Source organism: Podarcis erhardii, assembly GCF_964252035.2.
Source record: "Podarcis erhardii genome assembly, chromosome: 16".
Classification (NCBI taxonomy): Eukaryota; Metazoa; Chordata; class Lepidosauria; order Squamata; family Lacertidae; genus Podarcis; species Podarcis erhardii.
The window spans coordinates 20393785-20408799 of record NC_138514.1 but is presented as its reverse complement, the minus strand read 5'-3'; the positions used below and the strand labels follow the sequence as shown (position 1 = coordinate 20408799).

General features: G+C 43.5%; 1 protein-coding gene across 1 annotated transcript in view; it reads left to right on the top strand.

Moving 5' to 3' along the window:
- The window catches only part of LOC309331065 (uncharacterized protein), a 136438-nt gene that overhangs the window by 7569 nt on the left and 113854 nt on the right, over positions 1–15015 (top strand). Inside the window, exons 6-7 of the mRNA XM_081843048.1 lie at positions 5398–5592; positions 6714–6821. Of these exons, the coding sequence (XP_081699174.1) occupies positions 5398–5592; positions 6714–6821 (303 nt within the window). The remainder of the gene's footprint in view (positions 1–5397; positions 5593–6713; positions 6822–15015) is intronic.

The following is a 15015-nucleotide window of genomic DNA, read 5'->3' as shown; positions in this document are numbered from 1 at the left end:
TGAATCAGCCAGAAATGCTAAAGTCCCTGGTTGTTTTTCTATGAATGGTGACTCTCATATTCTGCCAAAGACTCAGAGAAAGTGATTTCTGACAGCCCAGAGAGAGACCTGAGGTTTAGGGAAAAAATGAGGACTTGAGCATTTTAAAAAGTGTGTGTGAATACACCCTGGTTTGACATGCCATAATCATTAATAACTTTGTGTGCTTTGATCTGGGGCTCCAGATTTTGGCACAATTAATGCACTTTGCAATTAAAAAGAAATGAAGCTTCATTTTCCCAGTCAGCTCCTGATGTCCATCTCAGGAGTTCCCCAGTAAAATAGCTTTGAGTTTCTTAACAGTGTAAGGAAAAAATGTTTGGGGGGAAAGGTCTTTGTGTCTGTTTCATGTCTCTCTGTGTGTCTTCAGCAGATGCTGAAGTGGAATTCTGTGTGACTTCAACTTATTGATTTGTAATAACCTCAGCTTGGGAGAATCTGTGGGTCAGGCCAGCCCACCTGAATGGGGGAGGGCTTGCCTGAATGACTTTCAGGTCCTTTACAGCCCTACATTTCTATGACTTGAAGCAACTTGGCAGGCTCAACTTTTTAAGTCTTCAGGAAAGCTGAAAGTAAAGCCTGGGAGATTAGATGTGCTCCACCAGTAAATAAGTGAATTCTCAATTGTCCTCCATAAGCCATTTAAAGAGCTCCTTGCTCTTAACTACTGCACACCTCCCCCTGCTTGATATTCCAGAGACGTCTTGATAATCCCGTCCTCAGGATATCGCTAGCCTGTCATTGTGGGAATGATCGGGGTGTTGCAAATTCATCACTGTGACATTAGCACTGAACCAAATATGACAGGAGGATGGGCAGAGGGGAGCTCAGACCTTTGTTTTAAAAAGCAACAATTGCCTTTGAGAATTATGAAAGCGTAGAATGTTATTAGAGATGATTAATTGGCTGAAATGGCTCAGAAAATTACAGAGAAAGACAAGCAACCAGAATTAGAGGTTGCTTCCCACTGCACACTGTCTCTCAGCATAAAATCGGGCTGGAAGGGAATCAAATATCTGAAATAATTCATGCTGGAAATTTATTTCCCTCTGGAGATGGGAGAAGAGTTATCTGTGAAAATCACCAAAGCACTTTTTATGGGGAGAAGGTGGGAAGCAAATGCATGTGGCTTACCCTTGTGAGTTTTTATTTTTAGATAGATGATAGATAGATAGATAGATAGATGATACACACACACACTATGAAATTCATATTACATTAAGACTGCATTCTTCTCCACTGCACCCATAGGCAAGGCTTTCTCTGCCAAATTATATGAAAGCACTTGCAAACAGGCTGGTAGTGTGATCTGAACAAGTACCCAAAATCAAAGGAGTTTTCTTTTTTTGCAAATTGTATGAACTAGAACCCATAAATGCACAGCAGAGATAACTGCAAGGCTTCAGTGCTGCCTGCTTGCCAGGCATATTAGGAATGGTTGGTGGCATGTAAAAATACTCAGCGGCACTTCAGGCATCACCAGTGGCTTTTTATTTTTTTTTTACTCTCGTCAAGGTGAGTTGACGAAACACTTTCTAGCTTCTGCCGGTTTCGCTTTTTATCCCATTCTAAATTATCTGTCTCTAGTATGAAATAATAAATGTGAAGCTATAAAAGCATCAGTCTTGGGAATTCTGGGTGGGCAAGGAAGAAAAGGCTCAGCGAAGACCAGGGTCACATGCCCAGCAATATCAGGACTTGTCTCCCACACAGGAATAGGGTGGTAGGAGAAGGCTGTAAGGTTGGTACCTGCATTCCAGGGAGGTAATGGAAAAATGGAAATTAAGACAAGGAAAAACACAGGGTGTCGATGGTGAGGATTCTCCAGCCCATGGACCTAGTAAAGCCCACTAGGCCTCCCTATCTGACTCGTGAGACCATTTTAGCCAAGCCATTACCACATCTGACATCATTTATGACACTGAGTGTGGAGCAGGTAAAGGTCTGCCTGGGCCACAAAGATATTTTCAGGCACCACCAATCAGCTGATGGGACCCCTGGCATGGTGATTTGCAAGCACCAAGAATCAGCTGATCATTGGGACTTTGCTAGCACTGTACTTTGCAAGCCCTGATGATCACCTGACCATTGAGGCTTCTGTGCACAATGCTATGCTAACAATCAGCTGATTTACACTGATATAAAAACATTCTGTTTTAAATGCATAGCTTAAAACTTAACTTTCTTTCAAAAGTACACCTTTGGACATATTACCTTGCATTTTTTTGAGCCAAGAATTGTGTTGGGCAGATAGCTATGTTCTAATCCTCATGCTAAGTCCAGGAGGGGCTGATCAGGTCGATTTGCTTTGAAATTTGTGAAGATCAAATTTCTTAAGCATCCTTGGTCACAATACATCAGGGTAGCTTTCAGCACTGGACAGCTCCTTGATGAAAGCAGCTAAAGCTTTGCAGAGCTGTTTGCTTCATGGCCTTCCAGGCCCAAAGTTCCATCTGCTGGGGAGTTTCAGGCTCTCCCCTTCTTCATGACTTGTTGCTCCATTGGAAGCCAAAGTATTTAATGAGCACATCCAGGTACCTCCCACTGTGGCACTGTAGTCAGTAACTTGATTCTGATCTCCGTAATGAGGATCCTCCTAATTAAATAATGAAGTGTTCCTGTATTCTGGCTGCCTTGATGTCGACTGATAAAAGGCAAAATGGAATGATTGATGTTTCATGAAAAGCCTTAGTGGTTCACTTCCAGCAGTGGTCTGTAATTCACTGTTATGGAAATCAGATAACATTGGGTCTTGGGTTTCCAGGCTTTCGGCTTCTGGTATTAGTGTCCAATGAATAGAGAGCAGCCTGCTCCCGGGAGCATTCATTGTGCAAAATATGGAGCTAGGAGAACGTGTGCTGGCACCAAGGCAATCTCTAGAGGTTGGTACAGAATATTGTCATTTCAGAGCGGTTCTGGCAGAGCAAGACACAGTCTTTGTCTACAAAAATTGGCCATTTTTGACATAATGAAACATTTGCAAACCAGTCTTTTCTTAATATTAGCAACAAAGCCTAGAAAAGGTTTCTAAAACTCACACAGATATATATGAGCAGAGTGAGACTTTGTGCTGATCATCACCTGCCTTGCCCCACCATCCAGCCCTAGGACCCTTCAGAACAGAGCTACTGCCATGGGCATTATGTGTAGTGTCTTTTGATGAACTCAGTGGAAGATTATGAGTCATGGGGGTGGGGAGAGAGTATGTGTGAATTCAACAGTGTTTTATTTTGGGTTGCTAATTTGTTAATATTGTTTTGTATATTATGAGTGCTGTAATGCTTTGTGAATCTTATATGACTTTTGTTGTGGGTTTGCTGTTTAGCTTATTTTTTAGTTGTTCTGTTAATAGTGTTTTATAGAATGTTGTTGTTTTACTCATAATTTGTTAATTATTCTATACTATTTATGTTGTATTTATGATGCTCTATTATGCTACTGTTATTTTTTGCTTATGAACCTTGTGAGTCAAAAGTGGCACAGAAATATAATAAATGAAAGTGTGTGTGTGTGTGTGTGTGTGTGTGTGTGTGTGTAATGGGTTTTGGCTGGAGTTCAACATTTTGAAGAGGGGGCTGTAATTGGTCCTGTGGTCCAGCTCTAGAGTAAGAGAAAGTTGTGAACTGGGCAAGGCTTTGCAAATACCCACATAAAAGGAAGAATGGCATAGGAGATGGAAATGCCCTTGTCCAAAGTAGGGCTGTAGGAAGCTGCCTTATACTGTGCTAAACCTTTAGTAACCTAGGTTGCTGCCCTGACTGATGGGAGCTTTCCCAACTTCTCAGTAACAGTGGTGGTGGGGTCTTTCCCAATCCTGCACCCCAAGGTGCTTTAGCTAGAGGTGCTTGAGGTTAAACTTGTGGGAGGGGGGACACCACACCCAGACACACCTAGGGAAAATGCTGAGATGTCTTTGGGATATCTGGGCATCCTGTGTAGGAAGGGAAGGGCAGTATAACCCTGAGGAGGCCAGCAGGAGGCTAACTTAAACTTCTGAGTCATCAGAATGTGAGGTTCAAGGGAGGAGAAGTCAGGACATTTGGGAAGTATGTAAGCATCTAGGAATACAGTTGCTACTTTTGAAGAGGGAGTATAAGAAGGAGCCAAGGAGGAAGAGCATGTGGAAATGATGGCCCCATTTCTAGGACTGATCTCTCTAGTCAGATCTAGAGCTTGGCAAAGGTGCAGTGTCCCCAAACAGAAGGGAAGAGCAGGATGCATGCATTTTGTGATGCCATCATGGCTTTAATATAACCAGAGGAACCAATCAATGGCAAGACGCCAGGGCCTAATGCACACTAAGCTTCTTCTCTACCGCTGAGCTTTGGTCTTTCCCTCGATTATCCTAACATGGAGCTTCCATATCCCATCTGGGATTTCTGCTCTTTTAAGAACCCCATGGAAGGCAAAATTTCTACAGGGGCAGTTTCCCTCATCACAGTGAAGAAGGAAATGGATCTGTACCTTGCTCTACACAGGAAGCCTTTAAGAAGGAGGGGAGGTGCCATGGTTCAGTCACAGAATGTGGGCTTTGCATAGAGCATGCATTTCCCTTGACCTTCACAATAGGCAGCTTTGTTCCCATTGGTGGCCTTGACAGGCACTAGTTCTGCAGTGCTGCAGCAGAGAAAATGAGATACTGAGAGAAGCAGAAATTAACAGCTGTTCCATCCCTACTTTGAAAACAATATCTCCCTGGATGTTAATTCCAAATTAATTCTGATTTCACTTCGAACGTTGCAAAGCAGCATGATTTTCAACTACTTTGCTGAGGGAAGGTGGAGGTATCGACGCTTTGCAAGAGTGACTGCCGTCATGACCTGATATCTCCTCACTCCATCACCTCCCGCTTTAAGCAATATCATTAGGGAGAAGAGCAGGGAGAGGACTTGACCTCTGATATCACTTAGTTTCCTACTGCTCTGTAGACTGTGGGTGTGCATTTTATTGGTGTTCAGGGGAGTGTGGTACCATTCTTTATCTTAAATAAATCTGGCATCTTATGCCCATTAGCTCTAGAAAAAGAGAGAAAGAGAGAGAGAAAGAGAGAAAGAGAGAAAGAGAAAGAGAGAGAGAGAGAGAGAGAGAGAGAAAGAGAGAAAGAGAGAAAGAAAGAAAGAAAGAAAGAAAGAAAGAAAGAAAGAAAGAACTTTCAAATGTTGTCAGAGAACTAAGAAGAATGGAATAGTGCATTTAGCCAGCCAACCATTCTCCGCAGGTTCTGAACCATTCCTATCAACATAGACACCATCTTGTCCCTTCGCTGATCTCACCAGCTGCAGTGAAATCAAGCAGGTGCTACAAGAATGCATCCCTTGTCCACCACATCACATCCTGTCACTTTGCTTTTTCCTTCAGGATATTCTTGTCCTCATGCCGGCACCATTCAGCCCCTCCCCTGTCCCCCTGGCTCTTGGGACCCAACTCCCAGGCAGACTGAGAGTCCAAAGTGTAATGGAAGTGCCTGCTCTGCAGATGGCCTGGGTGAGGTGCATCAGGCCCAGGAATCCACTCGCTCTGCTGGAGCCCTTCAGTGCCAGCTCTGCCCTTCAGGTGACCCCCCCCTTTTTTTTGGCATTATACTGATTTGTTTATCCACACAGTACTTGGGGGAGCCAGTGAACAGGCTTCATTTGATGCCATGTGGACAGTGCAATTCAGGTCAGTGTTCAGTGTCTGAAGGAATGCACAGAAACTAGAAGTAAGTCAAGTTTCGTAGTTCAAAGGAAGGCCTGCTTTGTCGCTACACCTGGATTACATAACTCCCTGCTTCAAGAACGGACCCTTTCTGTTGGGTTTTCAGTGCCTTCTGAAGACATGCTTATTACAACAGGCCTGAAATCTATTTGGCAAATTTGCTTTGGATTTTCATCTGCTGCTCCGCTTGCTTTTAGCAATTTGCTTTGGCTTCTTAATTGCTATTTTTGTTATCAACATTTTGCAATCCAAAAGCAGAGTTGTTACTAGCGATATCCTCATTATGGTAAATATTGTAATGAATACAACCAAGTATTTATCTGTAAGCGACCCTGAGTCCTGTCAGAGGAAAAGGCGGGACATAAATAAATATATTATAATGATAATAATAGTAATCAATACAGCTTTTTTAAAAGTTGGTTGTAATGTGTCTTTTAAAAATTGTTTAGATATTGGGGGTTTGGATTTTATATTGTTAGTTTCTGGGTGCATCACACCCAAATATAGTTCTTAACTGGCTTATGCAAGCATGTACCCCTTTAGTTAGCAGGTGGGGAAGATTGTTTGAATGAGTGATTTCCAAAGGGTAGATAGATATTTCCCTATGGCAGAACATCTGCATGTGTGCTGCCCCACTTGCAGATTGAAGTGGTAAAGTCCAAGTATGAGGTTTCCTGATTGTGACTAGACTCTTTGTGAGGTCTACTGGGGAGATGACTCTTACCTGAAGTCATTATCAGAGGGCCTGCTATTGGAGGGGCCTGTAGGCTGGGTCCCAAGAGGTGCAGTGGTTGCCTCTGAATGTAAGCTACTGGGGAACCCAAGTGAGGATAGCACTGTTGCACCCGGATCCTGCCTGCAGGCTTCCCAGAAGAGGCATCTCATCAGCCACGTGAGAACAGGGTGCTGGACTAGATTTGACCATTGGGCTTGATCTAGCAGCCAAGTTCTACTTATATTTTTCTCTCATCTTGCAGGCCACTTCTGTGCTGATGATCTCATGACAGCTCCATGCCCCGCTGGAAGCTTTGAGCCCAAGGAACGTTTCCCGAGGCCCAGCGATGGCTCTTCTTCATACTTTTCAGGTTCGTGCCTTATATTATCTCTGTTTTGCACAATGGGAAAAGCTGTTTCAGCTCTAAATCACACCACTAATTAGGCTCTTCTACAGTGGCTGACAGTTATAGTGCTTATTTACTACCCTCTGGCATAAAGCAAGGCATGTTAGACACCAAGGAAATTTCCTAGAAATTTGTACACAGAGACTTCTGAGAATTATTGGTTTCCTTTCTTTGTTTTTTGTTTTTTTTTAAAAAAACAAGGTGTTAACTTGGGTAGTAACTTCCTTGGAAGTCACTGAAGGTTCATGAAAGGTGCTAGATAGCCCCAAGGCACTGAAATCTCATTGAGATGCCACTGGAACTTCGAGTAAGCCAGAACTATAGAAGACAATTTGCACCCATGATTCAAGGAGGCAAAATTGCTATTTCAGAACTTTATTACTTGCTTGATAGGAGGAACATTAACATCTAAGAGCAGAAGGGATAGACCGTTCTTCTACAGCAGAGGTGCTAACCTCCTTATTTATTTATTGGTAAGATTTCTTACTTGTCCTTCAGCATAAAGCCCCAGGGCAGGTTGTTACAATAGAATATGTAATAGAATGAAAACCTATAAAGCTATTGCAATTATAAAACAAGGAAAACCACTCTAAATGGAACAGAACTATATAAATTCAGCAAAGGAGGTGGGTCCCCTCCAAAACAAAATGCTTTAACTGTTGAAGGCCAAGGTAAAGAGGTGGATCTTCAGCAGACTGCAGAAGCTGTGCGATGAAGATGACACGAACACCTCTATGGGGTAGGGGCTCCAAAATTTAGGGGGTGCCAGAGAGAAAGCACTCTCCTGGGCCACCATTCCCTGCTCTACTAAGGGTGGTGGGACCACCATGAGAGCCCCATCTACAGATCTTAGTACCCAAGCAAGGCTCATGGGGATAAAGTTGTGGATTTTTAAAAATATTTCAGACCCAAGTCATTTGTGGTTTTAAACACTAATGTGAGCACCTAGTCCATGCTGTCTGTGGATGATGGGAGTTGTAGGTTAGAAACATTGGGAAGGCTACAGTTTAGCCACCCTTATTGTACAGAACCTTGACTCTTAAGAAGTCCTAAAAGTCATTAGCTGCTGTAATGTAGCTAATGTAACCCAAAGCAGTGAATTACTTTTAGGATGTAACCCAAAGCAGCCTTTGCACACTGTCACACTGGTGTGACTTCCGTTTGGAATGGTTCTGCTTCTTCTTAACATACCTAATGAGTTTCTGTCCCCAGATTTTCCAACTGAAATAGTCGTTTCCTGGCTCAGTTGGTGTAATGCATACTTCAATAGCGCAAGGTCACTGTGAACATTCTCCATCATCTGAACAGACAGGCATAAGCAATTGGTGCACTGAAGTGTAGGCAGGGAGATAAAGTGTGAGTCTTGAGAGGGACCAGAAGGATTTCTGGGTCAGATTCATTGAAGCCTCCAAGTCTATTGTGCCTGCAAGTCTATTGTTGCAAGCTAGTATCAGAGCTCAGGAGTCTATCCGATGGGGGCTTAGAATACGGATGCCGGAGAAGCTGGCAGAGTGGAAGATAAACAGGTAAGCAGGGAGGTAGACTTACCACTTTCTATCCCATTTGCCTCCAAACATTTTCATGCCTCTCCGTATTGTGATGGCAGCATATTCCCATGGGAACCCTGTTGTAGAGAGATTAGGTAGCTGATGGAATCCATTCCATTAAAACACAGGTTTATTTTACTTACACTTGATGTCCATTAGGACAGGAGATTGATAGCTTGGCCAATGGCCTTTGTCATAGCATTTGCCTTAATGGATAACACCTATAACTGAAATAAACCTATTTTAAATGAAACTGACTACATGAACAGCCTCCTCTGAAGCAGAGGGCATCTTTATGAATATGTATCCCACATGCTTTGTGTGTGCTGGTCATGTTGGATTTTAACTCAGCGAGCACAACAGTGTAAGATAATTGGCGACTGCAAGTATAAATGGTCACTATCATTATCTGGTAACTAAAGGAGTGCAGGATGTAGAAAATTATGCATCTCAGTATATACAGAGCTGAACAGAATGCCTACATAGGAAGAAACTAATTTGATCGTTTTCTAATATATGTTGGCAAGGTAACAAGTGTCCTCAAGTTTCACAAAAGTCAGGAATATTTATAATTAAGCCTTCCTTGGGCAGAGGCCCCACGTTCTCCACAGCTGATTCCAGGAGTTGTTTTCAATAACTCCAGGGTTTTAGATGTGGTTCTCTGTCATCTCTGCCTGGAGATACTGGGGATTGAACCGAGGACTTTTTGCACCAGCTGCCAGTGGCAGAAGGGGCAGGATTTTTTGTGCATGAAAGGAAAACAAGAAAGGGAGAATGGGCACAAAAGGAGGGTGGCCAAGCTGTAGCATGGTGGTACACCATTCATTTTGCCTATGTGAGGTCACAGGGTGAATCCCTGAGGCCAACGACCTCTACCCAAGACCTCAGACAGCTTGTTGTTGTTTAGTCGTTTAGTTGTGTCCGACTCTTCGTGACCCCATGGACCAGAGCACGCCAGGCACTTCTGTCTTCCACTGCCTCCCGCAGTTTGGTCAAACTCATGCTGGTAGCTTTGAGAACACTATGCAATCATCTTGTCCTCTGTCGTCCCCTTCTCCTTGTGCCCTCAATGTTTCCCAACATCAGGGTCTTTTCCAGGGAGTCTTCTCTTCTCATGAGGTGGCCAAAGTATTGGAGCCTCAGCTTCACGATCTGTCCTTCCAGTGAGCACTCAGGGCTGATTTCCTTCAGAATGGAGAGGTTTGATTTTTTTGCAGTCCATGGGACTCTCAAGAGTCTCCTCCAGCACCATAATTCAAAAGCATCAATTCTTCGGTGATCAGCCTTCTTTATGGTCCAGCTTTGACTTATACGGACCTTTGTTGGCAAGGTGATGTCTCTGCTTTTTAAGATGCTGTCTAGGTTTGTCATTGCTTTTCTCCCAAGAAGCAGGTGTCTTTTAATTTTGTGGCTGCTGTCACCATCTACAGTGATCATGGAGCCCAAGAAAGTAAAATCTCTCACTGCCTCCATTTCTTACCCTTCTATTTGCCAGGAGGTGATGGGACCAGTGGCCATGATCTTCGTTTTTTTGATGTTGAGCTTCAGACCATATTTTGCACTCTCCTCTTTCACCCTCATTAAAAGGTTCTTTAATTCCTCCTCACTTTCTGCCATCAGGGTTGTGTCATCTGCATATCTGAGGTTGTTGATATTTCTTCTGGCGATCTTAATTCCGGCTTGGGATTCAGTTCTAACTGTAGCTTCTTGTCCCACATAGAGATTTCTCAGGAGACAGATGAGGTGATCAGGCACTCCCATTTCTTTAAGAACTTGCCATAGTTTGCTGTGGTCGACACAGTCAAAGGCTTTTGTATAGTCAATGAAGCAGAAGTAGATGTCTTTCTGGAACTCTCTAGCTTTCTCCATAATCCAGCGCATGTTTGCAATTTGGTCCCTGGTTCCTCTGCCTCTTCTAAATCCAGCTTGCACTTCTGGGAGTTCTCGGTCCACATACTGCTTAAGCCTGCCTTGTAGAATTTTAAGCATAACCTTGCTAGCGTGTGAAATGAGTGCAATTGTGCGGTAGTTGGAGCATTCTTTGGCACTGCCCTTCTTTGGGATTGGGATGTAGACTGATTTGGCCACTGCTGAGTTTTCCAAATTTGCTGGCATATTGAGTGTAGCACCTTAACAGCATCATCTTTTAAAATTTTAAATAGTTCAGTTGGAATATCATCACTTCCACTGGCCTTGTTATTAGCAATGCTTTCTAAGGCCCATTTGACTTCACTCTCCAGGATGTCTGGCTCAAGGTCAGCAACCACACTACCTGGGGTATACAAGACATCCATTTCTTTCTGGTATAGTTCCTCTGTGTATTCTTGCCACCTCTTCTTGATGTCTTCTGCTTCTGTTAGGTCCTTACCACTTTTGTACTTTATTGTGGTAATCTTTGTATGGAATGTTCCTTTCATATCTCCAATTTTCTTGAACAGATCTCTGGTTTTTCCCATTCTATTGTTTTCCTCTATTTCTTTGCATTGCTCGTTTAAGAAGGCCTTCTTGTTTCTCCTTGCTATTCTTTGGAAATCTGCATTCAGTTTTCTGTATCTTTCACTATCTCCCTCGCATTTTGCTTGCCTTCTCTCCCCCGCTATTTGTAAGGCCTCGTTGGACAGCCACTTTGCTTTCTTGCATTTCCTTTTTATTGGGATGGTTTTAGTTGCTGCCTCTTGTATAATGTTACGAGCCTCCATCCATAGTTCTTCAGGCACTCTGTCCACCAAATCTAAATCCTTAAACCTTTTCCTCACTTCCACTGTGTATTCATAAGGGATATTTCTTAGATTGTATCTTACCGGCCCAGTGGTTTTTCCTACTTTCTTCAGTTTAAGCTTGAATTTTGCTATAAGAAGCTGATGATCTGAGCCACAGTCAGCTCCAGGTCTTGTTTTTGCTGACTGTATAGAGCTTCTCCATCTTTGGCTGCAGAGAATATAATCAATCTGATTTCGATGCTGCCCATCTGGTGATGTCCATGTGTAGAGTCGTCTCTTGTGTTGTTGGAAAAGAGTGTTTGTGATGACCAGCTTGTTCTCTTGGCAGAACTCTATTAGCCTTTGCCCTGCTTCATTTTGAACTCCAAGGCCAAACTTGCCAGTTGTTCCTTTTATCTCTTGACTCCCTACTTTAGCATTCCAATCCCCTATAATGAGAAGAACATCCTTCTTTGGTGTCATTTCTATAAGGTGTTGTAAGTCTTCATAGAATTGGTCAATTTCAGTTTCTTCAGCACCACTTGTTGGTGCATAAACTTGGATTACTGTGATGTTAAAAGGTCTGCCTTGTATTCATATCGAGATCATTCTATTATTTTTGAGATTGCATCCCAGTACAGCTTTTGCCACTCTTTTGTTGACTATGAGGGCCACTCCATTTCTTTTACGGGATTCTTGCCCACAGTAGTAGATATGATGGTCATCCGAACTGAATTCGCCCATTCCCGTCCATTTTAGTTCACTGATGCCCAGGATGTCAATATTTATTCTTGCCATCTCATTTTTGACCACATCCAACTTACCAAGGTTCATGGTTCTTACATTCCAGGTTCCTATGCAATATTTTTCTTTACAGCATTGGACTTTCCTTTCGCTTCCAGGCATATCCGCAACTGAGCGTCCTTTCGGCTTTGGCCCAGCCGCTTCATCAGCTCTGAATCTACTTGTACTTGTCCTCCGCTCTTCCTCAGTAGCATGTTGGACGCCTTCCGACCTGAGGGGATCATCTTCCAGCGTCCTATCTTTTATATGCCTGTTGTCTTTGTCCATGGAGTTTTCTTGGCAGGGATACTGGAGTGGCTTGCCGGTTCCTGCTCCAGGTGGATCACATTTGGTCAAAACTCCCCACTATGACCTGTCCATCTTGGGTGGCCCTGCACGGCATAGCTCATAGCTTCTCTGAGTTATTCAAGCCCCTTCACCACGGCAAGGCAGTGATCCATGAAGGGGCAGTGATCCATGAAGGGGTCAGACAGCTACTACCTGCTGAAGTCAGGCAGTATTAGGCTGATCCCTGATCTTGATTCTTGTAACATCTAAGTATAGACGATCGTGATCCAGGATAGGTCCTTTTGTGGATTCCACAACATCAACATAGACGTGTCTTCCATCCATTTTTATTTCACTGTCATTGAAAATGTAAAAACACCAGACTCATCAGACTGGCTGCTGCGTTTTCTTTCGTTTTGAAACCAACTTGCAGATATTTCCCCCCTTCAAATTTATTTTCCTTCTTTCTATTTTTAAGGGGTTTTTTTTCACTTACTGTCTGGATTATCAGTTATTATCCTTTCAGTGGAGTTTTCAGAAGTCATGCTATAATGAGCGGGGAAGCTTGTTCAATGCGAACGAGTTTTGCAAATTAACGAGTAATTGGGCAAACTCAATTAAAAAAAATAATCCGATGGTGGTGCATCACAAACTGCACACACTTCATTTATTTTGTTAATTGTCATTTGTCTTTGATTATATATTCTTTCCCATACCATGCTAGTGAGTGGAATGAGATATGGTTCTTTTTCCAGTGAAAATAATGGTACAGTGGTACCTCGGGTTACGTTACCTTTGGGTAACGTAATTTCGAGTTACAAACGTGGCAAACCCTGAAGTGTATACTTCTGGGTTTTACTGCACATGCATGCACAGAAGCGCTCTATTGCGCTGCGTGCGTGCACAGAAGTGGTGCCTCCGGATATGGACTTTCGGGGTAAGTACAGACCCCCTGAGACGAATTAAGTTCGTATCCGGAGAGTCCGCTGTATCTAGCTGACAGGAGGGGGCTTCATATGCCTTCTCTTGGACAAGAAAAGCCTGCTGGATGAGGCCAAAGGGAGTCCAATCTAGTCCATGTCCTGTTCTCACAGTCACCACCCAGATACCTGTGGAAAACCCACAAGCAGGATTCAGACACAGGAGCACTCTTCCCTCCTGTGGCTTCCAGCAACTGGCATTCAGAAGCATCACTTCATCTGACCATGGAGGCAGATCACAGCCTTCATGGCTAACAGCCCTCTCCTCCATGAATTGTCTAATCTTAAAGCCACTTAAGTTGGTGGCTATCACTGCCTCGTATGGGAGTGAGTTCCATCGTTAAACTATGTGCTGTGTGCAGGGCTTTCTTTTCTCTCTGCAGAATCTCCCAACATTCAGCTTCATTGGATGTCCAGGAATTCTAGTGTTTAAACTATCCATTTTGGAACCGAATGATAATGGATAAGAATGATGTCATTGGGGCAGATGTTGGCTGAGCACTCCCAGGCCATCTTCTAAGCTGTTATCTCAGTTGACGAGACTCCTAGGTTTCTCTGGCAGGATTTGAAACAGGTGTTTTTTGGCACCTCTTGCATGAATCCACCTAGGGTAGCCATCCCCAAACTGCTGCCCTCCAAATGAGAGCAGTGACTACATTATTACACAAGCACTGTTCCACAGCATTTGATATTTTCATTTACATTCATTCGAAATAAGATGGGTTTATGAAGCAATTCCAAATCCTCCCACCATGCTGACGAAGAATTCTACAAAACAGTAGTCAATATCTGGAATCACTGTTCAGTGTTGGACATTATATTTGCTGAATACACAAAGCTTCACAGCTTGTCTTTCATCTTACAAAGTATGGTACCTCGCTTCATTTAAAGATTTTGATACTAAAGATTTCATTTTGTACTTATTATGGTTTGAAGGAATTCTATAAATATTGTCTATTGTGTATATACATGGTCATCGTGTTGCCTAGATATTGGTGACGCCCTCCAGATACAACAGGAGTAGGGAACAGACTTGAGGGGCAGGGTTTAAATGCATATCTCCAGGATTCCCTGTCTGGTCCTCAGAACACTCCCCAGGCCATACACCCCTTGCCAGTCCTGCTTCACACCTCAGATGTGTTTGCATGGCTTGGATTCCCTTGAACTTCAGCTCCCATCAGCATAAGCCACCATGGCCACCTGCCAAGCATGATGGGTAGTCCGTCAACATCTGGAAACCCATTTGCAGGCACCTGGAGGCTTCCCCCACAGGATCCTGGCAGCTGTAGTTTGAGGCGGATGCCGAGAGGGGTTTCCACTTCCTCTTCCCGAACTACAGTGACTGAAATGTAGATAACATACATACACAATTTTATTTGTTTGCCGCCTATCCACAGTTCAAACCATGTGCAAGGTGAAAAGAATGCATGTTGTTGTTTAGTCGTTTAGTCATGTCCGACTCTTCGTGACCCCATGGACCAGAGCACACCAGGCACTCCTGTCTTCCACTGCCTCCCGCAGTTTGGTCAAACTCATGTTCGTAGCTTCAAGAACACTGTCCAACCATCTCGTCCTCTGTCGTCCCCTTCTCCTTGTGCCCTCCATCTTTCCCAACATCAGGGTCTTTTCCAGGGAGTCTTCTCTTCTCATGAGGTGGCCAAAGTATTGGGGTCTCAGCTTCAGGACCTGTCCTTCCAGTGAGCACTCAGGGCTGATTTCCTTCAGAATGGATACGTTTGATCTTCTTGCAGTCCATGGGACTCTCAAGAGTCTCCTCCAGCACCATAATTCGAAAGCATCAATTCTTCGGTGATCAGCCTTCTTTATGGTCCAGCTTTCACTTCCATACATCATACTGGGA